We start from the raw sequence: 24,665 nt of genomic DNA on the forward strand, positions 1-24,665 counted from the left end.
GTTGCACTCTTAGGGGAGACAGAGAGAAAATCACAGTGGAAATTCTACAGAAGGAAGAAGAATGCCATGGACCTGTGTGGAAGGGGTGGGTGTGCAGCATGAACACGGACATAACATGACTCCAGCAGCTGAGAGCTGGAGAGGGCGCCAGCTTGGAGATGGAGGTGAGGTCAGACTGCAGCAACCATGGTGATATAATTGGAGGGAGAGTGTGGTGTGAGTCCAGCCTGCAGCCTTAGGGACTATAGGGTACCTGTGGACCCAGCAGAAGTAAAAGGAACATGTTTCTCTCACCCTATCCTCCCCACAATGGCACCTGAAGCCATTTTGGGCAAAAGTGGCAGCTGTGAAAGCCCCTGTGTGTGTGGACAGCAGCTGGCTGAGACAGGATGCCTCTTCTAGTAGTACTGGCAGCAGTGCTCTTGTGTACACGTGTTATCCAGAGATTCTAACAGAGGGAAAAATCCATGATCCCTAATGGCTTTGAGCTTGGCTGGGAGGGTTGACAGGGGCTGGGCATGCACCTAAGACTGTGAGGCACTCCCAAAATACCAAAGGCTCTGGGGCTCAAGCACCCACAGACAGCTGGCTTGGGGAATGTCTGTCTCTCTGTGGCCAGGCTGGTGGGGCGGAGTGGACTCTCTGCACCCAGCAGCTGTGGGAGCCTTGTGTGCTGAGACCCTGGGGACTCTGTGGTGGCATGAGAGGGTACAGGGGGATAGATGGGTCTCTGGGCAATCACTGTGTGTGGTTTCACACATTCAGAGCTCCTTGGTCGTGTGGGGTGTATCACTGCACTGGGATCAGTGTTCAGATGAGGAATGTGCAGATCATTTGTACAGTTCACATAGCAGTGTGGATGCATGCTGCACCCACTAGGGGCTAACACCTGGGCATTGATCACCTTAGAGAAGAGATGACAGTGTGATCACACCAACAGAAGTGTCCATTCCCCTCTTTCTGTTAACAAGAGGAGATCTACCACGCCCAACTTGGGATTTACTCTGGATACTTGCCTCACCCTAGAACACGGACCAGAACTCCCTGGCTACACCCAGCACACACCTGGGTATTCAATGAAAGTATAAACATTCCACTAAGCCACAGATGGATAGTTCAGAGATAAAAGCTATCAGAGGAAAAAAAAAAACAAATATCTCTACAAATGCCTAAAAATAAATGCAGAAATTCAAAAAACAAAAATAAGGAAGCCAACATGACCCTCTCCCCACCAAAGGAACACAACAACATCTCAATATTAGAATGTGAAAATGAAGAGATTGATGAAATGTCAGAAATGAAATTTAAAGGTTAATCATAGTATTACTCAAAAGCAATCAGAAGAAAATCTACAAATTAATCCATACATGACATGAATGAAAATTTTTCCCATGAAATTGAGATTTCAAAGAGAATCAGTATGAAATACTAGAAATGAAGAATTCAATAGATCAAATAAAAATGTGGTGGAAAGCCTTAACAACAGATTTAGTAAGGCAGAAGAAAGAATATCCAAACTAGAAGACAAATCTTTGGAAATCTTTCAGTCAATTAAAAAAAAAAAGTCCTTAGGCCAGCGCTGCGGCTCAATAGGCTAATCCTCCACCTGCGGCACCGGTACCCCGGGTTCTAGTTCCGGTCGGGGCGCCAGATTCTGTCCTGGTTGCTCCTCTTCCTGTCCAGCTCTCTGCTGTGGCCCAGGAGTGCAGTGGAGGATGGCCCAAGTGCTTGAGCCCTGCACCGGCATGGGAGACCAGGAGAAGCACGTGGCTCCTGGCTTCAGATCAGCATGGTGCGTCAGCCGCAGCAGCCATTGGGGGGTGAACCAACGGAAAAGGAAGACCTTTCTTTCTGTCTCTCTCTTTCACTGTCCACTCTGCCTGTCAAAAAAAAAAAAAGTCCTTAGAAAAATTGAAAAGAATGTTGGAGATTTATGGGATATTATCAAACAACCCAACATATGGTTCTTAGGAGTTACTGAAGGTGTGGAAATAGAGAATGAACTAGAAGGCCTATTTAGTGAAATAAGCACAGAAAAACTTCCCCAATTTGAAGAAGGAAAGGAATGGCCAAGTACAGGAAGCACATAGAACTCCTAATGGACATGACCGGAAAAGATCTTCACCATGACACATTGTAGTCAAACTTTCAACAGTAAAATATAAAGAAAAGATTTTCTAAAATGTGAAAGAGAGAAATGCCAGATTACTTTCAGAGGATCTCCAATTAGATTCACAGCTGACTTCTCATCAGAAACCTACAGGCTAGGAGAGAATGGAGAGACATAATCCAAGTCTTAAAAGAAGAAGAAGAAAAAAAACCCTGTCAATCCAGAATACTATACTCTGCAAAGCTCTTGTTTCAAATGAAGGTGAAATAAAGACTTTCCATAACAAGGAGAAACTGAAAGAATTTGTCACCACTTGTCCATCCTTACAAAAGATGCTTAAGGATGTGTTACACACAGAAACACAGGATAGTCATCACTATGAAAGCATGTGAAGGCAGAAAATCTCCCATTAAAAATACAAAGGAAATCAATCCAAAGTAAAAATAGGAATATTTATGGGAGAATGGCAGAGCAGAGTTGTTACTTATTGATAGTAATCTTGAATGTAAATGGCCTCAACTCTCCAGTTAAAAGATATAGACTGGCTGAATGGATTAGAAAATAATACTCATCTATTTGTTGCCTACAAGAAACACATCTCACCCCAAAGATACATACAGACTGAAAGTTAAAGACTGTAATAAGATATTCCATGGTAATGGAAAGTAGGATGGCTGTAGCCATCCTAATATCAAATAAAATAGAATTTAACACAAAAGCTGTTAAAAGAGATGAAGAACAGCACTATGTAAAGATTAATAGAAAGATGTGACTAAAATAAATGTATATGTACCCAACTTCAGGACACCTGGGTATTTAAAAGAAATGTTAGTGGATCGAAAGGGAGACACAGACTCCAATACAATAGTAATGGGGGACTTCAAGACCCCACTTTCATCAATGGACAGATCTACTAAACAGAAAATCAACAAAGAACCAACAGAATTAACTGACACTATGGATCAAACAGACCTAACTTATATCTACAGAACTTTTCACCCTACACTTGTAGAATACACATTCTTCTTATCAGCACATGGAACTTTCTCTAGGATAGACCATGTGCTAAGCCATAAAGCAAGTCTCAGCAAATTAAAAAACTCAAAATCATACCATGCATCTTCTCTGACCACATGGAAAGAAGGTAGAAATCAACAATACAAGAATCTCTAGATCATATGCTAACACATGGAGACTGAATAACATGCTCCCGAATGAACAGTGGGTCATAAAAGAAATCAAAAGATAAATAAAAAAATTCTAGAAGTGAATGAAGATGACAGTGCAACATATCAAAACTTATGGGATACAGCAAAAGCAGTGTTAAGAGGGAGGTTTATAGCAGTTGGCACCTACATGAAGAAATTGGAAAGGCACCAATGAGCTATCAATACATCTCAAGGAACTAGAAAAACAAGAAACCAAAACTAGTAGAGGGAAAGAAATAACTAAAGTTTGAGAAGAAACAATACAAATGATCAGTGAAATGGAGAGCTTTTTTTTTTTTTTTTAAAGATTTGTTTATTTACTTGAAAGTTAGGGTTACACAGAGAGAGAAGGAGAGGCAGAAAGGGAGAGAGAGAGAGGTCTTCCATCCGCTGGTTCACTCCTCAATTGGCCGCAACAGCTGGAGCTGTGCCCACCAGAAGCCAGGAGCCAGGAGCTTCTTCTGGGTCTCCCATGCTGGCGCAGGGGCCCAAAGATTTGGGCCATCTTCCACTGCTTTCCCAGGCTGGATCGGAAGTGGAACAGCTGGGTCTGCCCATATGGGATGCCGGCACTGAAGGCAGCAGCTTTACCTGCTATGCAACAGTGCCAGCCCCGCTTTTTCTTTAAAAAAAAAAAAAAATTGATACACCATTGGCCCAAGTAAACAAAAAAAGCAGGAGGGGACACAAATCAATAAAATCAGAGATGAAAAAGTAAATGTAACAACAAATACCATGGAAATAAAAAGAATTCTCAGGAATTACTACAAAGAACTGTATGCCAACAAATTGGGAAACCTAGAAAAAATGGATAGATTCCTTGACAATACAATCTACCAAAACTGAGTCATGAAGGCATAGAAAACCTAACAGACCAATAACCAACAGAGGGGTTGTATCAGTAATAAAGACCCTCTTAACAAGAAAAGCCCAGGACCAGATGGCCTCACTGCTGAATTCTACCAGGCTTTTTTTTTTTTTTTAAGATTTTATTTATTTATTTGAGACGTAGAGTTACAGACTGTGAGAGGGAGAGACAGAGAGAGAGAGAGGTCTTCCTTCCATTGGTTCACTTCCCAAATGGGAATTAGGTTGGAGTGAATATGTGGGCAGAAGATGGGTGGGGGGAGCCTAGGAAACAGATGAGTCGAACCAAGAAAGTAATGGGCTGTATTGATCGGGAAACATGACACTCAAATCCAAGGGCCTAACGGAAGCAGTGTGGTCTGGAAGCAGCAGTAACAGCAAGGAGGAGGCCTTCCCCACGCCAAGCCCCGTGGAACAACAATCCCACTGTCAGTGTACAATTCAGCAAACTCAGAACAATTAAAATTCTACAAATTAGAACCAAGGGTAGACAGACAGATGAAAAGGAGGAAGAAAAGGATGGAGAGATGGATGGAAGGAAGGAAAGGAAGAAAGGCAACTGAGCAAGTAGGTAGTTACCTTCCCTTTGTAATGTTCTGCAATCAAATTGGCAAGTGTTGTTTTCCCAGCGCGCTGAGGTCCACATACGACTACTTTGCACGGTGGTGCTGGCATGGGAGGAAGAAGATAGCATCGTGGATTCAATGAAAATGCTTTTAAAGCTTCTTCTGATGAAAGGCAGTACAATTTACCTAAAAAACTTAAAAAAATGCCAAAATAATAAAAAACTGAAATGATGGAAGGGTACATTTTAAAATTAAGTTCCAAAAATCTGACTTACCTCACAGAAAAATCTGGTAATCCTGGATATATGTTTCCATCTTTTAAAGCAACAGGACAGGCCCGGCCCCATCTGCTCCTCTGCCACCTGTATCTCGGTGCAATCATTTTATAGGATGCGAGGACTCGGAGCAGCTCCTCCTGTGGGTCACAAACCCTGCATTAAACATGTGGGTGTGTGTTTGGCTGAAATTAACAGGGTCCTCTGGCTCCACAGCTCTGGTTATCTCCTAGCTCTCGGCGGTCTCACACCATCTAGAGCTCACACTGGCATTGCTCCCAATTCTCAGCCTGGACACCTCGAGCAGTTTCTCCCAAGGGACCTTTCTGAAGTGGCTTTCTGGATCCAGGGCCATGGGGCAGCTTGGAAGAGAAGTTGGGAAGAGGGATGGAAACTCCACTAGCATCCCATGAGGCTTCTGAGTGTAGCTGCCCTGGGTATCCCGGCTCCAGCAGCTCCGGCGGTTCTTCCCCTGCCCTGACTTCACCTCCACCCACTCTGGGCCAAAACAGCAGCAGCGAATCCCAGCTGCACCGGGCCTTGCAGGTCGGAGCATCAATTTTTTTTTTTCTTAATTGCAACTTTCTTCGTTTGGCCTAAATTTGGTAAGACTAGTTTTCATTTATATTAGAAAATCTTGTTTAAATTTGACCAAGCATTTTCTATCAGATGGTAGAATGAGCACAAGATAGCTACAGCTTTTCCTATCATCTTCAGAAAATACATCCGGGAAGAGTCTTCCTGAAAAAGTCTAAAAATGTACCAGACTCTTAGCCATTTAACCTAAGTATTTAAATAGTATGATGTTATGAGCAGAGTGTTTTTGCATTTACTTAAGTATGATTCTTCCATTCTTAAAACTGAAAGTCTTCCTCAACAATCCTTCCTGCTGGGACCTCCAAAGAAGTTAAATATGAAGGTACTTCAGAAAGATTTTGAGAAATGGAATTAAAAGATGCTTATTTTGGTTTATTTTTCTTTTTTTTTTTTAAGATTTATATATTTATTTGCAAGGCAGAGTTACAGAGAGGCAGAGGCAGAGACAGAGAGAGGTCTTCCATCCGCTGGTTCACTCCCCAGATGGCCGCAACAGCCAGAGCTGGGCTGATCTGAAACCCAGAGCCAGGAACTTCTTCTGAATCTCCCCTACACATGTAGGGGCCCAATGACTTTGGCCATGTTCCACTACTTTCCCAGGCCATAGCAGAGAGCTGGATCGGAAGTGGAGCAGCCGGGGATTCAAACCGGCGTCCATATGGGATGCTGGCACTGCAGGTGGTGGGTTTACCTGCAAAGCCACAGTGCCAGCCCCGGTTTATTTTTCAAACATGTTGAAATCCATGTGTAGTTTTTTTCCCCATAATTCAGGTTTTCTGTGAACTTTGGAAAGACTCCTTGTATTTCTCTACAGACTGCATAGATTGCTGAAAAATTCACCTGTTCTTCTGCTACCTTATCTGGGGACGACAGAACTGGAGAGTGAATGCACGGTGAGCGAATAGCAGGGGCAAAGGGTCCAAGCTGATGCCACATGCATGTGCTGCCTCCAGAGTTGACAGGTAAGCACAGGAGAGATTGCAAGCTATGGTCATGCCTGCACCATTGTAGTAGCCTCAGAGAGCAAAGGGCTCCGCACAGAGAGGAAGAGAGGGATGCTGCCTGGACCACTGTAGTAGCCTTGGAGAACAAAGGGCTCCGCACAGAGAGGGACAGAGGGAAGCTGCCTGGAAATCCCCCCCCCCCCCAATGCTGAAAGTGACAGCTGAGCATTAAGGCAGCCTTCACTTCTTAGGAGAGCTGTGTAAGACCGAGGGCCTTGGCGGCAGGACACAGTGCGCTGCCACCCTTCTCCCTGGAGCCCACAAACAGCGAGCTAGGGACTGAAGCCAGGTGAGCGAGGAGGCAGCCACTCTTTCCTTACCATCCCTACTTCCCGTCCAAACACGGGGAAGTGTGTGAGTAGCAGACATGTGTCCCTCTCAGCTTCACGACCCTCCAGCCACACTTCTGGCAGGTGTTGAGGGTGGAGAAGATGACTTTCTGGATGGGTTTGATACGACAGTCTTGTAAGTGATCAGGACTGCCTCCTGGTTAAGCAGGCAGCTTCAACACATGCATTTATGTTTGCTGCTTCCACAGTCCTTGCTGAAATGCTAGGAGAGGATTCTGAAAAGAAATGAACTCATGAGGGCACAGAGGATGGAAGAAGAGACCAGAGATGCTGGTCAGCGCTGACAGCTGACCTGCTATGGATACACAATTTTGCAAGCTAGAAAGCAGAGGGATGAGTGGAAACTGGCATCAGAGAAAGAAGAGAGGTAAGTATCTGTGCTGGCAAGGGCAGGGGTGGAAATGGGTAGGATGCCAAGAAGCCATGTGGTTTACTCTGCAAAATCCTAGAAAGACACAGGACCTGGTGATACTGGAGGCCTCTGAAGGGGGCTGAACGGAGAGCAGATTGGTTGAAAATCTTTGAAAGGAGGTTCAGTGGCCCGAGTCACTCCCCACTGCACATGGTCAGCCAACTCCCCTTCCCCTCCAGCCTGCCTCTACCTTGCAGTCAATCAGAAACATGGAATCATACTTTTCTGGAGAGACTGAGCCAGAGGGTCATGGGAGAGGGACCCCAGACATGGGCTGGGGAGGCACAAGGACACTGGTAGCCATAGCCGCTTCCCTCGAGCTCTGCTCCTAGCTGAGCCTCTCCTGGAGGAACCTTTGGACCTTCCCTTAGGCAGCACGGACACAGCTACTCCCTGGCACACAGGGGTTCTCAGCTCTACCTCCAGCTCTGCTGTGATTGGGTGAATGCTTTTGTATGGAATCAGTTAGTTTACCAGATTCAAGACAAAATGGTACAGGGCTCTTCTTTTCAAATTATTAAGAATTTCCAGACTGTAACAACAGAGCAGTAAACTAAGCATGGAGCCCATCCAAGTGCGTGCTCCTGCGTGAAACCTATGAGGCCAGCGTTGCTCCTGCTACCCAGCTGCTGGATAGTTTGAATATCACCATTGGCTCTAGGCACTTTACAAGCATCATCTCATGCAGTCCTTATGGAAACACCATACTGTAGTAGCGAGAGTCCCCTTTTTAAAAAGCCATTGATGGGGGCCGGCACTGTGGCGCAGCGGGTTAAAGCCCTGGCCTGAAGTGCCGGCATCCCATATGGGCGCCAGTTCTAGTCCTGGCTGCTCCTCTTCCCATCCAGCTCTCTGCTGTGGCCTGGGATAGCAGTAGAAGATGGCCTAAGTCCTTGGGTCCCTGCACCGGTGGCTCCTGGCTTCGGATCGGCACAGCTCCGGCCGTTGCGGCCATCTCAGGAGTGAACCAGTGGATGGAAGACCTCTCTCTCTCTCTCTCTCTCTCCCTCTCTGTGTAAATCTTTCAAATAAATTTTTAAAAAAATCTTAAAAAAAAAAGCTGTTGAATTGCAGCTGGTGCTATGGCATGGCAGGTTAAGCAGCTGCCTGCAGTCCCAGCATTCCATATGGGTACTGGTTCAAGTCCCAGCTGCTCTGTTTCCAATTCAGCTCCCTGATATTGCACCTGGGAAAGCAGTGGAGGACAGTTCAAGTCCTTGAGCCCTTGCATGCACGTGGGAGACTTGGAAGAAGCTCTTGGCTCCTGGTTTCAGCTTGGCCCAGCCTCAGCCATTGTGGCTATTTGAGGAGTGAACCAGCAGATGGAAGATCTCTTTCTCTCTGTCTCTCTGTCTCTCTGTCTCTCTGTCTCTGCCTCTCTGCCTCTCTCTCTCTCTCTCTCTCTCTCTCTCTCTCTCTCTCTCTAGCTCTGCCTTTCAAATAAATAAAATAAATCCTCTTTTTAAAAAAAAAAAAAACCAACAACATTACATAAAAGGCAAAGCTAAGGAAAGTTGCAGATCTGTGGAGCTGGCATTCAAACCCAGGTCCATCTGATTTGAAAACCAAAGCTGTGAACGGCTCAGCCTGGTACAGTCCTCCTGCCTACCCCCAATCCCACCCCTGCCACACACACATATCCCCTCTTCCCTAACCACTCCTCAGGTGTCACAGTCCTCATGCTCCTCACCACGGGGCTGGCATTCACAGGAAGGGCTTTGTGCCTCTTCTACCCCCTTACAGGGAAGCCTCCTAGGAAGGCTCTTGGTTTTTATCATTGTGACTATATATACAAAAAATATAAAATTTACCACTATCACCATCTTTAAGTATATAATTCTGTGGCATTAAGTACATTCATAGTGTTGTGCAACAGTCACCATTATCCATCTCTGGAACTTTTCCATCACTCCAAACAGAAGCTCTGTACCCCTAAACAATACTTCCCTATTGTCTCCTCCCCACCAGGTAACCCCTAGCCTACTTTCTTTCCCTATGAATTCACCTACTCCAGGTACCTCGCATATGGAGAATCACATAATACTTGTCCTTTTGTGTCTGGCTTGTTTCATTTAGCATAATGTTCTCAGGGCTCCTCTGCATTTTAACATGTGTCAGCATTTCATTTCCTTTTTAAGGCTGATTAATATTCCATCATACATGGAATCTATTTTATTTCTCCTTTCACCCATTGACCGACTTGGGATGGTCCCACTGTCTGGCTATTGTAAATAACACTGCTATGAACACTGTTGTAACAAGCATTACTTTGAGTTCTTGCTTTTGGTTCTGTAGGGGAAATACCTAGAAGCTGAATTGGCAGATAACATGATAATTCTGTGTTCAATTTTTTGAGGATCCATCAAGTTGTCTTAAACAGTAGCCGTACCATTTTACATCCCCACAGGCAACACAAGAGGATTCCAATTTCTCCCCAACCCTATCAACATTTGTTATTTTCGCTTTTTTGGGGGGTATCAGTCACTGTAATGGGCATGGAGTGGTGTCTCATTGTGGTTTGATCTACATTTCCCAGCAACTAGTGATGCTGAGTATCTTTCTGTGTGCTTATCGGCCACTTACACATCTTTCTGGAAAAATGTTTATTCCAGGTCTTTGCCAATTTTTCTTTTTAAAATAAAGATTTATTTATTTGAAAGTTAGAGAGAGTGAGATAAAGAGAGAGAGAAAGAGATGTCCGAGGGAGTTACCTTCTATCCATTGGTTTACTTTCCCAATGGCTGCAATGGCCAGGGCTGGTCCAGGCTGAAGCCTGGAGCTCAGAACTCCATCCATCAGATGGAGCATCAGAACATAGATGGCAGGGGCCCAAAGTACTTGGACCATCTCCTGCCTTCCCAGGGTGCATTAGCAGGGAGCTGGACTGGAAGTGGAGCAGCCAGGAGTCAAATCGGTGCTCTGATATGGGTTGTTGGCATTGTAGGCTGCCGCTTAGCCCCCTGTGCCACAATGCAGTCCTTCTTTGCCCATTTTTCAGTGAGTGGTTTTACTGTTGTGGGATTGCAGGAGTCCTTTATATATTCTGGATATTAATCCTTTCTCTAACATATGATTTGCAAGTATTCTCCTTCCTTTGGTGGGTTGCTTTTCCTCTGTTTTTAGTGTCCTTTGAAGGACAGAAGTTTTTCTTTTTTTCTTTTTTTTTTGACAGGCAGAGTGGACAGTGAGAGAGAGAGACAGAAGTTTTTCATTTTGATGAAGTCATGTGTACCTGTTTTTTTTTTTTCCTGCATGTGCCTTTGATATCATATCCTGCTTTGTTTTGTTTTAATAAATGCTAGAGCCTTACCTCAGACGTTCTATTTTAACTGGTCTGGGTACTGGTATATTTGTAAAGCTTCCAGGATTACCTCATTATGCAGTCTGGACTGGGAATCACTATTTAAAAATTCCCATTATGTTGTTTCTCTAAAAATCATCTGGGTTTAGTTGACAGGCATCCATCTAAAGTCCTTCAAGGGGCCAGCACTGTGGCATAGCGGGTAAAGCTGCCACCTGCAGTGCTGGCATCCCATATGGGCACCGGTTAGAGACCTGGCTGCTCCACTTCTAATCCAGCTCTCTGCTATGGCCTGGGAAAGCAGTAGAAGATGGCCCAAGTCCTTGGGCCCCTGCACCCATGTGGGAGACCCAGAAGAAGCTCCTGGCTTCGGATCAGCACAGCTCTGGCCGTTGTGGCCAACTGGGGAGTGAATCAGCGGATGGAAGACTCTCTCTCTCTCTCTCCTCTCTCTCTCTCTCTGCCTCTCCTTCTCTCTCTGTGTAACTCTGATTTTCAAATAAATAAAATAAATCTTAAAAAAATAAAGTCTTTCAAAACACACAGGAAATTGCAGATCAATCCTCTTTAATTGCCCAGGCTCTTTTAGTGTCCCAAATATGAAAGCAGGTGTTCCCAGACTTAAATGGGCAGAGCAGGCAGTTTTGGACCAGGCAAAAAAGATTTCTATGTCCCATTTTCTAGACATTCTGGCTTAACCAGCCTGGGATTTGGACATAAGGAATTTGAACATGTAGTCAGCTTCCCAGGAGTTCTTTGGAGGTGGTCTGCCCTGCCAGGAGGAAACACCGCTTAGGGATGTGAATAGTGGCTCTGGTGTATGACTCTGATATGAAATAGGGGGCAGACAGGTACTAAGAGAGAAAAACTGCCAGCCCAGAATATTATATCCTGCAAAGCTCTCATTTGTGAATGAAGGTGAAATAAAGACCTATCATAGCAAACAGAAATTGAAAGAATTTGTCACCACTTGTCCAGCCCTGCAAAAGATGCTTAAAGACGTGTTATACACAGAAACACAGAAACACGGTCATCAATATGAAAGAAGGTAAAGGAAGGAAACCTCACAGCAAAAGATCACAGGAAGTTCAAAGCATATATTAGAAAATATCTTTGGGAAAACGGCAGGGCAAAGATACTACTTATCAATAGTCACATTGAACATTAATGGCCTCAACTCTCCAGTTAAAAGACACAGACTGGCTCATTGGGTTAAGGAACAAAACCCATCTATTTGCTGCTTACAAGAAACACATCTTTCCAACAAAGATGCATACAGACTGAAAGTAAAAGGCTGGAAAAAGATATACCATGCCAACAGAAATGAAAAAAGAGCAGGCGTAGCCATCTTAATATCGGACAACATAAACTTTAACACAAAAACTGTTAAGAGAGACAAAGAGGGGCACTACATAATGATTAAGGGATCAATTCAATAGGAAGATATAACGATTATCAATGTATATGCACCTAACTACAGGGCACCGGTTTATTTAAAAGATTTGTTAAGGGACTTAAAGGGAGACTTAGACTCTAATACAATAGTACTGGGGGACTTCAATACTCCACTCTCAGAGATGGACAGATCAACAGGACAGAAGATCAACAAGGAGACAGTAGATTTAAATGACACTATAGCCCAAATGGATCTAACAGATATCTACTGAACTTTTCATCCTACACATAAAGAATTTACATTCTTCTCAGCAGCACATGGAACCTTCTCTAGGATTGACCACATACCAAGCCATAAAGCAAGTCTCAGCAAATTCAAAAGAATTAGAATCATATCATGCAGCTTCTCAGACCACAAAGGAATGAAATTGGAAATTAGCAACTCAGGAATCCCTAGAGCATGTGCAAACACATGGAGGTTGAACAACATGCTCCTGAATGAACAATGGGTCATAGAAGAAATCAAAAATTTTCTGGAAGTAAATGAGGATAACAGCACAACATACCAAAACTTATGGGATACAGCAAAAGCAGTGTTAAGAGGAAAGTTTATAACAATAGGTGCCTACATCAAGAAATTGGAAAGGCACCAAATAAATGAGCTTTCAATTCATCTCAAGGATCTAGAAAATCAGCAGCAAACCAGACCCAAATCTAGTAGGAGAAGAGAAATAATTAAAATCAGAGAAGAAATCAACAGGATTGAATAAAAAAAATTTACAAAAAATCAGCCAAACAAGGAGCTGGTTTTTTGAAAAAATAAACAAAATTGACACCCCATTGGCCCAACTAACTACAAAAAGAAAAGACCCAAATCAATAGGATCAGGGATGAAAAAGGAAATGTAACAACAGACACTAAGGAATAAAAAGAATCATCAGAAATTATTACAAGGACTCGTATGCCAGCAAACAGGGAAATCTATCAGAAATGGATAGATTCCTGGACACATGCAACCTACCTAAATTGAACCAGGAAGACATAGAAAACCTAAACAGACCCATAACTGACACAGAAATTGAAACAGTAATAAAGGCCCTCCCAACAAAGAAAAGTCCAGGACCAGATGGATTCACTGCTGAATTCTACCAGACATTTAAAGAACTAACTCCAATTCTTCTCAAACTATTCAGAACAATCGAAAAAGAGGGAATCCTCCCAAATTCTTTCTATGAAGCCAGAATCACCTTAATTCCTAAGCTGGAAAAAGATGCAGTATTGAAAGAGAATTACAGACCAATATCCCTGATGAACATAGATGCAAAAGTCCTCAATAAAATTCTGGCCAATAGAATGCAACAACACAGCAGAAAGATCATCCACCCAGACCAAGTGGGATTTATCCCTGGTATGCAGGGATGGTTCAATGTTCGCAAAACAATCAATGTGATACACCACATTAACAGACTGCAGAAGGAAAATCATATGATTCTCTCAATAGACACAGAGAAAGCATTTGATAAAATACAACACCCTTTCATGATGAAAACTCTAAGCACACTGGGTATGGAAGGAACATTCCTCAATACAATCAAAGCAATATATGAAAAACCCACAGCCAACATCCTATTGAATGGGGAAAAGTTGGAAGCATTTCCACTGAGATCTGGTACCAGACAGGGATGCCCACTCTCACCACTGCTATTCAATATAGTTCTGGAAGTCTTAGCCAGAGCTATTAGGCAAGAAAAAGAAATTAAAGGGATACAAATTGGGAAGGAAGAACTCAAACTATCCCTCTTTGCAAATGATATGATTCTTTACTTAGGGGATCCAAAGAACTCTACCAAGAGACTATTGGAACTTATAGAAGAGTTTGGCAAAGTAGCAGGATATAAAATCAATGCACAAAAATCAACAGCCTTTGTATACACAGGCAATGCCACGGCTGAGGAAGAACTGCTAAGATCAATCCCATTCACAATAGCTACAAAACCATTCAAATATCTTGGAATAAACTTAACCAAGGACGTTAAAGATCTCTACTATGAAAATTACAAAACCTTAAATAAAGAAATAGAAGAGGATACCAAAAAATGGAAAAATCTCCCATGCTCATGGATTGGAAGAATCAATATCATCAAAACATCCATTCTCCCAAAAGCAATTTACAGATTCAACGTGATACCAATCAACATACTGAAGACATTCTTCTCAGATCTGGAAAAAATGATGCTGAAATTCATATGGAGACACAGAAGACCTCGAATAGCTAAAGCAATCTTGTACAACAAAAACAAAGCTGGAGGCATCACAATACCAAATTTCAGGACATACTACAGGGCAGTTGTTATCAAAACAGCATGGTACTGGTACAGAAACAGATGGATAGACCAATGGAACAGAATAGAAACACCAGAAATCAATCCAAACATCTACAGACAACTTATATTTGATCAAGGATCCAAAACCAATCCCTGGAGTAAGGACAGTCTAGTCAATAAATGGTGCTGGGAAAATTGGATTTCCACGTGTAGAAGCATGAAGCAAGACCCCAACCTATCACCTTACACAAAAATCCATTCAACATGGATTAAAGACTTAAATCTATGACCCAACACCATCAAATTATTAGAGAACACTGGGGAAACACTGCAAGATATAGGTACAGGCAAAGACTTACTGGAAAAGACCCTGGAGGCACAGGCAGTCAAAGCCAAAATTAACTATTGGGATTGCATCAAATTGAGAAGTTTCTGTACTGCAAAAGAAATAGTCAGGAGAGTGAAGAGGCAACCGACAGAATGGGAAAAAATATTTGCAAACTATGCTACAGATAAAGGGCTGATAACCAGAATCTACAAAGAAATCAAGAAACTCCACAACATCAAAACAAACAACCCACTTAAGAGATGGGCCAAGGACCTCAATAGACATTTTTCAAAAGAGGAAATCCAGATGGCCAACAGACACATGAAAAAATGTTCAAGATCACTAGCAATCAGAGAAATGCAAATCAAAACCACAATGAGGTTTCACCTCACCCCAGTTAGAATGGCTCACATTCAGAAATCCACCAACAATAGATGCTGGAGAGGATGTGGGGAAAAACGGACACTAACCCACTGTTGGTGGGAATGCAAACTGGTTAAGCCACTATAGAAGTCATTCTGGAGATTCCTCAGAAACCTGAATATAACCCTACCATACAACCCAGCCATCCCACTCCTTGGAATTTACCCAAAGGAAATTAATTTGGCAAACAAAAAAGCCATCTGCACATTAATGTTTATTGCAGCTCAATTCACAATAGCTAAGACCTGGAACCAACCCAAATGCCCATCAACAGTAGACTGGATAAAGAAACTATGGGACATGTACTCCATAGAATACTATACAGCAGTCAAAAACAATGAAATCCGATCATTTGCAACAAGATGGAGGAATCTGGAAAACATCATGCTGAGTGAATTAAGCCAGTCCTAAAGAGACAAATATCATATGTTCTCCCTGATAGGCGACAACTAACTTAGCACCAAAAAGGAAACCTGTTGAAGTGAAATAGACACTATGAGAAACAGTGACTTGATCAGCTCTTGTCCTGACTGTTGATGTACAATTTAATGCTTTATCCCTTTTAGTATTTTTTTTTGTTCTAGTACTATTGGTTGAGCTCTGTAATTAACACACAGTTATTCTTAGGTGTTTAAATTTAACTGAAAAGTGATCCCTGTTAAATATAAGAGTGGGAATAAGAGAGGGAGGAGATGTACAATTTGGGACTTGCCCCAAATGGGGGAGTTAGAAATGTGCCAGGGGATTCCTGTACAATCCCATCAAGGTGGCATGTACCAATGCCATCTCACTAGTCCAAGTGATCAAGTTCAGTTCACAGTTGATCACACTGATAGGTCTAAGAGTCTAAGGGATAACATAAACGAGGCTAGTGTCTGCTAATACTAACTGATAGAATCAAAAAGGGAGAGAATGATCCAACATGGGAAGCGGGATACACAACAGACTCATAGAATGGCAGATGTCCCAAACAGCACTCTGGCCTCAGAATCAGCCCTTAAGGCATTCGTATCTGTCTGAAGAGCCCATGAGAGTATTTTAGGCATGGAAAACCAAGACACTCTGGCAAAAAAACAAACAAAAACAAAACAAACCTAAATGAAAGATTTCTGCAAGTGAGATCCCAGTGGAAAGAATGGGGCCATCAAAGAAGGAGGTACCTTTCTCTGTAGGGAGGAGAGAACTTCCACTTTGACTATGACCCTGTCTGAATAAGATTGAAGTCGGCGAACTCACAAGGCTTCCATAGCCTTGGCAACTCGTGACTAGAGCCTAAGGAGATTACTGACGCCATAAACAAGAGTGCCAATTTGTTAAGTCAACAACAGGAGTCACTGTGTACTTACTCCTCATGTGGGATCTGTCCTTAATGTGTTGTCCAATGTGAAGTAATGCTATAACTAGTACTGAAACAGTATTTTACACTTTGTGTTTCTGTGTGGGTGCAAACTGATGAGATCTTTACTTAATATATACTAAATCGATCTTCTGTATATAAAGATAATTGAAAATGAATCTTGATGTGAATGGAATGGGAGAGGGAATGGGAGATGGGAGGGGTGCGAGTGGGAGGGAAGTTATGGGGGGGGGAAGCCATTGTAATCCATAAACTGTATTTTGGAAATTTATATTTACTAAATAAAAGTAAAAAAAAAGAAAGCTAATTATGTAAAAATTAAAAAGGATAATTAAAAAAAAAAGAAATAGGGGGCAGATACACTTGGTCACACAGCTCATGAACTACAACAACCTTATGCTTGTGTGTATAGGATTTCCGAAAAGCCAACTTTCTAACTGGGAAATTTTCTGTAGGATTTGTGGGGTATTTCCCTTTTTTCTTTCAATAATGATGTGGAGTAGGGGAGGCCACCTCTGTGGTGGCCACGCCCACCTTTCTTCCCTCTTCAGCACCAGTTCATGCTACACTGACCCTCTGAAATCTCTGGGTCCACATGGTATGGGTAACAACATGACCTCTTTCTTCAGAGGTTATTTTAAACCTTTATGATTCTGGCACTTAAAAAATTCTATTCATATTGTTGAAACTAAACTTGCCAGAATAGGTTAAATCTTCTTTTAAAAATATTTTATTTATTTATTTTGAAAGGTAGAGTTACAGAGAAAGAGAAGTAGAGACAGAGAGAGAGGTTTTCCATCTGCTGGTTCACTCCCCTAATGGCCACAGCGGTCAGAGCTGGGCTGATCTGAAGCCAGGAGCCACGAGCTTCTTCCAGGCCTCCTATATGGGAGAAGGGCCCAAGGACTTTTGTCACTTCTACTGCTTTCCTGGGCCACATCAGAGAGCTGGATCAGAAGAGGAGCAGCTGGGACTGGAACCAGGATGTTAGTGCCACAGGCTGAAGCTTTAGCTCACTACGCCACAGCATCAGCCCCTAGGTTAAATCTTAAAAGTCCTTGTGATCCTTTCAGTACTTAGCAATTATAACTTTATCACCCTCATATCCACAGTATATCATTGCCAGCGACACAGTAGTTACTTAAAAAAATAGTTGAATGGTTGAAGGAATGAATGTTTACAGAGCTGTCAGATTTTATGTTTTACTCTCATTGGTGCTAGAAAAATTTTAAACTTATCCTGGGTTTTTTCATTATTCCTATGGTTAATTGCTCTGATTTTATTGTTTTTGTTTGTCTCAATACTTTTGTTGTGTTTAGTGTCTAAAAAAATATTTTGCAATGCCATCTTGTTAAATTGATTACATTAAGTGTTAAGGTGAACATATACATAGGATTAAGTGCTAAAGTGATAAAATACTGTGGCAAAAAATGACCTACATGAAAGATCTCTGTGAGTGAGATCCCAGTGGAAAGAAGGAGCCATCAAAGAAGGAGGTACCTTTTTCTGAAGGAAGGAGAGAACTTCCACTTTGATTATGGCCCTGTCTAAATGAGGTCGGAGTTTGTGGACTCAAAAGGCTTCCATAGCCTTAGCAGCTCATGACAAGAGCCTCGGGTGATCACTGACATCATAAATAAGAGTGTCAATTGTTAAATCAACAACAGGAGTTATTGTGCCTTTGCTCCCCACGAAGGACCTCTGTCCTTAATGAGTTGTACTATGAGAATTAAATAGTTCTCAAAGAAGGGTGTGTGTGTGTGTGTGTGTGCAAATTGGTGAAATCTTTACTTAGTACAGAGTTGGTCTTCTGTGTACAAAGTTAATTGAAAATGGATCTCAATGGAAAACAGGACTGGCAAGGGAGTGGGAGGAGGATGAGAGGTGGGAGTGTGGGTGGAAGGGTGGGTATGGTGGGAAGAATAACTACATTCCTAAAGTTGTACTTAAGAAATCTGTATTCCTTAAACAATAAATTTTAAAAAAGTGTCCAAAAGAAGAGAACATGTTGCTAATACTATGGTTACTCCTTTTAAATCTTGAAACGGTAATTAATACCACAAGATATATTGAAAAGGTAGGATTTCAAGTGGTTAATTATAACTTACATTTTCCATTATGTCAATTTCTTCTTCTGCACTCTGAAGTTTGGTTATAATAGCTGCTCTTCTCAGGTTCAGATGTTTAAGTCGTTCTAAAACTGTCTAAAGAAAAAAATGTTTAAATACAATGGTAAGTGATTACTACAAATATTCTGAAGAAGCAATATGCTGGTAGAATTCTTGCTTGAATATACCTGGCTTCTGGTGGTGTGTTAGGACCCTCTTTGTGTTTCTGGGTTTGTATGCCAGTATTCCAAAAAGTTCACAGAATATGGAAGACAATAAACTTTACTTTGTGCAAAATATTTTGAAGTTCAGGCATAGTTTTTTCATAATATCTATTTCACATGAACTTTTTGAAGTCCTCACATAAATGCATCACTCTAATCTCTGTCTCTTATTATATAGCTGTCTTTCCCATTTGTATCCGAGTTTCTTCTAATCCATATTGGACTACCACTCACCTTAATTCAGCATGCCCTCATTTGACCTTGACTATCTATGCAAAGACCCTATTCCCAAATAAGGTCACTTTCAGGGCAGGCGCTGCAGCATAACGGGTAAAAAGCTGCCACCTGCAGTGGCAGCATCCCATGGGGGCACCGGTTTGAGTCCCCAGTCCTGGCTGCACCACTTCCAATCCAGCTCTCTGTTACGGCCTGGGAAAGCAGTAGAAGATGGGCCCCTGCACCCATGTGGGAGACCCAGAAGAAGCTCCTGGCTCCTGGCTTCGGATCGGCGTAGCTCCTGCTGTTGCAGCCAATTGGGGAGTGAACCAGCGGATGGAAGACCTCTCTTTCTCTTACTCTCTGCCTCTGCCTTTCAAATAAATAAATAAATCTTTGAAAACAAAACAAAACAAAACCAATACGGTCACATTCGCAAGCACGTATCTTTTGGAGAGACACGTTTCATCTCCCAGTAATCTGCCCACTGGCCTCTAATAGCCACCTTCTTGGCGGGCCAGGTCTACAGGCTGTTTTCCAGCCAATGGAAGACAGGCGTGTGGGGATGGAGGCACATGTTGCAGTGATGCTGCTGTGAGCCAAGAAATGCTGAGAGCCATCAGAAGCTCGCAGACACAAGGATGGGTTCTCCCCTAGAGGCTACCGAGGGACTGTGGCCCTGCTGAGGCCTGGGTTTTGAACTGCTAGCCTCCAGAACTCTGAGAAGGTAAGTTTTTGTCTTTTTAAGCCACTGACTTTGTGGTACTTTGTCATGGCAATCCCAGGAAACCCGATACAGAAACTATGTGAAAAAAAACCTTAAAAAAAAAAAAAAAAAGGAAGTGAAAATAAATAAGGAGGAGGAGGAGAAGGAGAAAGGAGAGGATGGTGGCAAGCATAGAGAACCCAAGATGAAAGATGGTGAAAAAACCCAAAATGCTGCTGGTCCATGGCAGTCTATGGTAGATTGCATTATTCATTCACAATTCAACCTTCCTCCCCTTGTGAATTCGATCACTGCTTTTGTTCCAGTACAATTCTCACTCCATTGATGTTGAGCTTCTCTGTCCAACTTGCTTTCATCAATGCCATGTGGGCAGAAATGTTAGAGTAGTTGGTCTAAGCTGGGGCCTTAACAGGCCTGGCAAGTGTCAATCGGGCCTCTGGAAGCTTCTACCTTCCACCTTGAAGATAGCATGTTTCAGGTAGTAATAGTGGTAAAACTCAATATATGTGGAAGGACGACACATTAGGGACAGATCCCACATGGGATGTAAGTACACAGTGACTCCTGTTGCTGATTTAACAATTTGACACTCCTGTTCATGGCGTCAGTAATCTCCCTAGGCTCTAGTCATGAGTTGCCAGGGCTATGGAAGCCTTTAGAGTTCGCTGACTTTGATCTTATTCCGATAGGGTCATAGTCAAAGTGGAAGTTCTCTCCTCCCTTCGGAGAAGGGTACCTCCTTCTTTGATGGCCCCGTTCTTTCCACTGGGATCTCACTCACAGAGATGTGTCGTCTAAAGTGAAGTGATGCTATAACTAGTACTGAAACAGTATTTTTATACTTTGCGTTTCTGTGTGGGCACAAACTGATGAGGTCTTTACTAATTATATACTGAATTGATCTTCTGTATATAAAGAGAATTGGAAATGAAAAAAAAACAACCTGGTGTTAAAATGGAAATGGCGTAGAAAATTAATTAATTTGAAAAAAAAATTATGTAGGATCTCTGTCTTTAATGTGCTGCACATTGCTATTTAATGCTATAATTAGTAATCCAATGGTAGTTTTTTCACTTTATGTTGCTATATGGGCAAAATGTTGAAATCTTTACCTAATATATACTAAACTGATCTTCTGTATATAAAGAGAATTGAAAATGAATCTTTACATGAATGGAAGGGGAAAGGGAGCGGGAAAGGGGAGGGTTGCGGGCGGAAGGGAAGTTATGGGAGGGAGGAAGCCATTGTAACCCATAAGCTATACTTTGGAAATTTATATTCATTAAATAAAAGTTTAATTAAAAAAAATATATGTGGAAGGAGAAGCCTGCTGTGTATGCTGACACATTCGATGTGGGATGAGAGGGCAAATGGAGAAGAAACTCAGCTGGAAGGATGGTTTTGACATTTACTGAAAGAGGAAAACCCTGGGAGTAGCATATTTTGGCCCAAGTGGTGGTGGTGGAGTTTTACCTTGCACATTTAAATTGGAGATGACTATTAGACATCCAATTGGATATACAGGAGTTTGGCAGCAGTTGGGTTTACAAGTATGAAATTAGGGGGCGATCTGGGATAGTGACATGAATTTAAGAGTTGCCGATGTGGGGCTGGCGCTGTGGCATAGCAGGTAAAGCCACCGCCTGTATCTCATATGGGCACCAGTTCGAGTCCCAGCTACCCCACTTCTGATCTAGCTCTCTGCTATGGCCTGGGAAAACAGTGGAAGATGGGCCAAGTCCTTGGGCCCCTGCACCTGCGTGGGAGACAGGGAAGAAGCTCCTGGCTCCTGGCTTCGGATTGGCATAGCTCTGGCTGTTGTGGCAATTGGGAAGTGAATCAGCAGATGGAAGACCTCTCTCTGCCTCTCCTTCTCTCTCTGTGTAATTCTTTCAAATAAATAAATAAATTTAAAAAAAAAAGAGTTGCCAATGTTGAGAAAGCAGTTAAGCTGTTAAGCTGGTGCACTGGATGAAGTTTCCTCAGGACAGAGAGTGGATGGAGAGAAACCCACAGTGGGAGAACCCTGGGGTCCTCAACTCTAGAGGTTAGAGATTTTGAGTGTCTCATGAGGAGAAAGGAACTACTGTGGTATGGGATGGAGAAACCAATAGATGCGTGGAGGCTGCAGGAAGGGAAAAATGGCCAGCTGTGGCAAACATTGCCTCTAGACTGAATTAGATGTAGAACTGAAAAATGACCACTGGCCTTGGTCAAGAGGAGACCACTGGTGATCTTGGCAAGGGTTCGCCTAAAGCAAGGAGTTTTCCCCTCATTTGGCTCCATGCTAACATTTATCAGCATATGCCCACTAGTGAAATCAAGCCAGAAATCAGGGCACTGTCTTTGCCTTTCCTCTCTCATTTAATTCCTACATTAGATTACTCAACTGTAGACCTCTTAAATCTCTCTCAGACCTGTCGTTGTCCTCTTCTGTCTGCCCCTGGGATCACTACCCTCGGTAGGGCCATCATCACTGACCTGATTGACCACAAAAGCTAAAAACTAGTCCTCCTTCCACTAACTTGCTTCTCTTTCTGCCTTCTCTTTGCACGGCAGTCTGTGTAATCTTTCCCAAATAGAAACAATGATCACTTTTGCTTTCTGATCCCAAACCTTTCATTGACAGTCTACTCCCTGCTGAGGAGTTCTCAATGCACAGGTGCAACCCCTGCTTATTTACAGTCTTGGTGCTATTCTGCCCCTCCTCCCCACCCCCTTACATTCCTGTCCCACATTCAGTTCCCACAGCTCCCTATGCTCTTTCTTACCTCTGGGTCTTTATTTGTACAAGACCATTTCTGTATTGTAGAACACAGTCCACCCCCTTCTAATGATTACTCACCCTTTAGGTTTCAATGCAAGAATGATTTCAGAGAGGTAGCCCTCCTAACCAGACGAGGTTTTGTCTTTCTGCCTGAGCTTCCGTAGTATCATACCCCTCGTGACTATAACACAAATTGTTCTTTAAATATTTATGTGCCTCTATATATTTGATACTACCTGAAGGGCGTCATCTATGGATGCATTTGCCTACTCCCAGCTGTAAACCCAGACCTTGACATAAAGCCAGACACCTATCAGGTGCATACAGCTACTGTACTTTTGTATAGCTTACTCATTTTTGTAAAATATCTTTGAGTTCCAAGTTTTCTACATCCTTATCAAGACTTGCTATTATCTTTTGTTGTTGTTGTTTTTTGTTGTTGTTGTTGTTATTGTTACTTTGGCTATCCTTAGTGGGTACAGTTTGGATTCATGTTTCTCTAATGATTAATAGTGTTAAGCATATTATCATGTATTCAATAGCTACCATTTGTTTTCTTTGAGACACATTTTGTCATCTGGAGATTTTTAAATTCAAATGTAGTTTTGATTTAGTATGGAAAAATGAATAAATAGGATATCACATTTTTGAAAGTGTCAGTACAAATGTTTCAAGAAAAAATGGTGTTAAAATATCAATATAGGGGGCTGGCAAAGTGGCGTAGTAGACTAAGCTTCCGCCTGAAGCACTGGCATCCCATATGGGTGCCAGTTTGTGTCCGATCCAGCTCTCTGCTATGACTTGGGGAAGCAGTGGAAGATGGCCCAAGTGCTTGGGCTCCTGCACCTGTGTGGGAGACCCAGCAGAAGCTCCTGGCTCCTGGCTTCAGATTGGCCCAGATATGGCCATTGAGGCTACTTGGGGAGTGAGCCAGAGGGTGGAAGACCTTTCTCTCTGTCTCTGCCTCTGTCTGTGACTCACCCTCTCAAATAAACAAATAAAACATTTAAAAAGTAAATATATATTTCTGTCTATGGCAATAACTACAATACTGCCAACAGCTCTTGGATGTTCCAAACCATGAACATTCTTTACGGACCACACACGTACCATGTAGAGCTCCTCTGGTGGCTTATTTCCCTCGAGCTCAATGAGATACTGGGGGTTGTGCTCAGCCATTACTTCCTGCAAGAACAGAAAAGAAGCATTCAAATCCAGGACCACTGGGAAACCTGAATATAAGCTCAGAATCTTGATAACCTATGAAGAAATGTCTACAGCCAAACTGTTTCTCTTACCCATATTATAATGGATGTGATTTAAATCACAGATGGTCTTCATTTTTTAAAAATTTAACACATTTTTATGAAGATACATTTTTCTTATAGAAAATTAAAAAGTCTAGAATCCTGCCACTCCAAAGTAGGTATTATTCATTTTCCTCCCATGAAATTTTTTTTGCCCGTTCAAGATGTGTGGCACAGTGGGTTAAGCCACTGCCTTGAAGGCCGGCATCCCATATGAGTGCCTCTTGAAATCCTGGCTGCCCCACTTCCCATCTGGCTCTCTGCTAAATGTCTGGGAAAAGCACAGGAAGATGGCCCAAGCGCTTGGGCCCCTGATACTCATGTGAGAGACTCAGATGGAGTTCCACGCTCCTGGCTTCAGTCTGGCCCAGCCCTGTCCATTGGGGCTAACTGGGGAACCAACATATAGAAGGTCTCTCTTTCCCTCTCTCTCTGTTTCTCCTTCCCACTCTCTAACTCTGCCTTCCAAATAAATAAATGGATAAATGCATCTTTTTTTTTTTTTAAAAGCCAGCCATAATCATTTATTAGCAGGGTGCTTTACCATATGCTTGCTGCTATTAAGAACACTTATGGGCCGGTGCCATGGCTCAACAGGCTAATCCTCCGCCTAGCGGCGCCAGCACACTGGGTTCTAGTCCCGGTTGGGGCACCGGATTCTGTCCCGGTTGCCCCTCTTCCAGGCCAGCTCTCTGCTGTGGCCCGGGAGTGCAGTGGAGGATGGCCCAAGTGCTTGGGCCCTGCACCCCATGGGAGACCAGGAGAAGCACCTGGCTCCTGCCATCGGATCAGCATGGTG

The 24,665-nt window shown here is 42.7% G+C and overlaps 1 protein-coding gene across 2 annotated transcripts in view; it reads right to left on the bottom strand.

Annotated features, from left to right (window-relative positions):
* AK9 (adenylate kinase 9) overlaps positions 1–24,665 on the bottom strand; it is a 150,602-nt gene that overhangs the window by 84,907 nt on the left and 41,030 nt on the right. For both annotated transcript variants that reach the window (XM_062187650.1, XM_062187651.1), the window contains exons 9-12: positions 23,670–23,744; positions 18,626–18,721; positions 5,027–5,166; positions 4,765–4,945 (exon numbers count right to left, since the gene is read on the bottom strand). In XM_062187650.1, coding sequence (XP_062043634.1) covers positions 4,765–4,945; positions 5,027–5,166; positions 18,626–18,721; positions 23,670–23,744 — 492 coding nt within the window. The remainder of the gene's footprint in view (positions 1–4,764; positions 4,946–5,026; positions 5,167–18,625; positions 18,722–23,669; positions 23,745–24,665) is intronic.

Source organism: Lepus europaeus, chromosome 3 (assembly GCF_033115175.1).
Source record: "Lepus europaeus isolate LE1 chromosome 3, mLepTim1.pri, whole genome shotgun sequence".
NCBI lineage: Eukaryota > Metazoa > Chordata > Mammalia > Lagomorpha > Leporidae > Lepus > Lepus europaeus.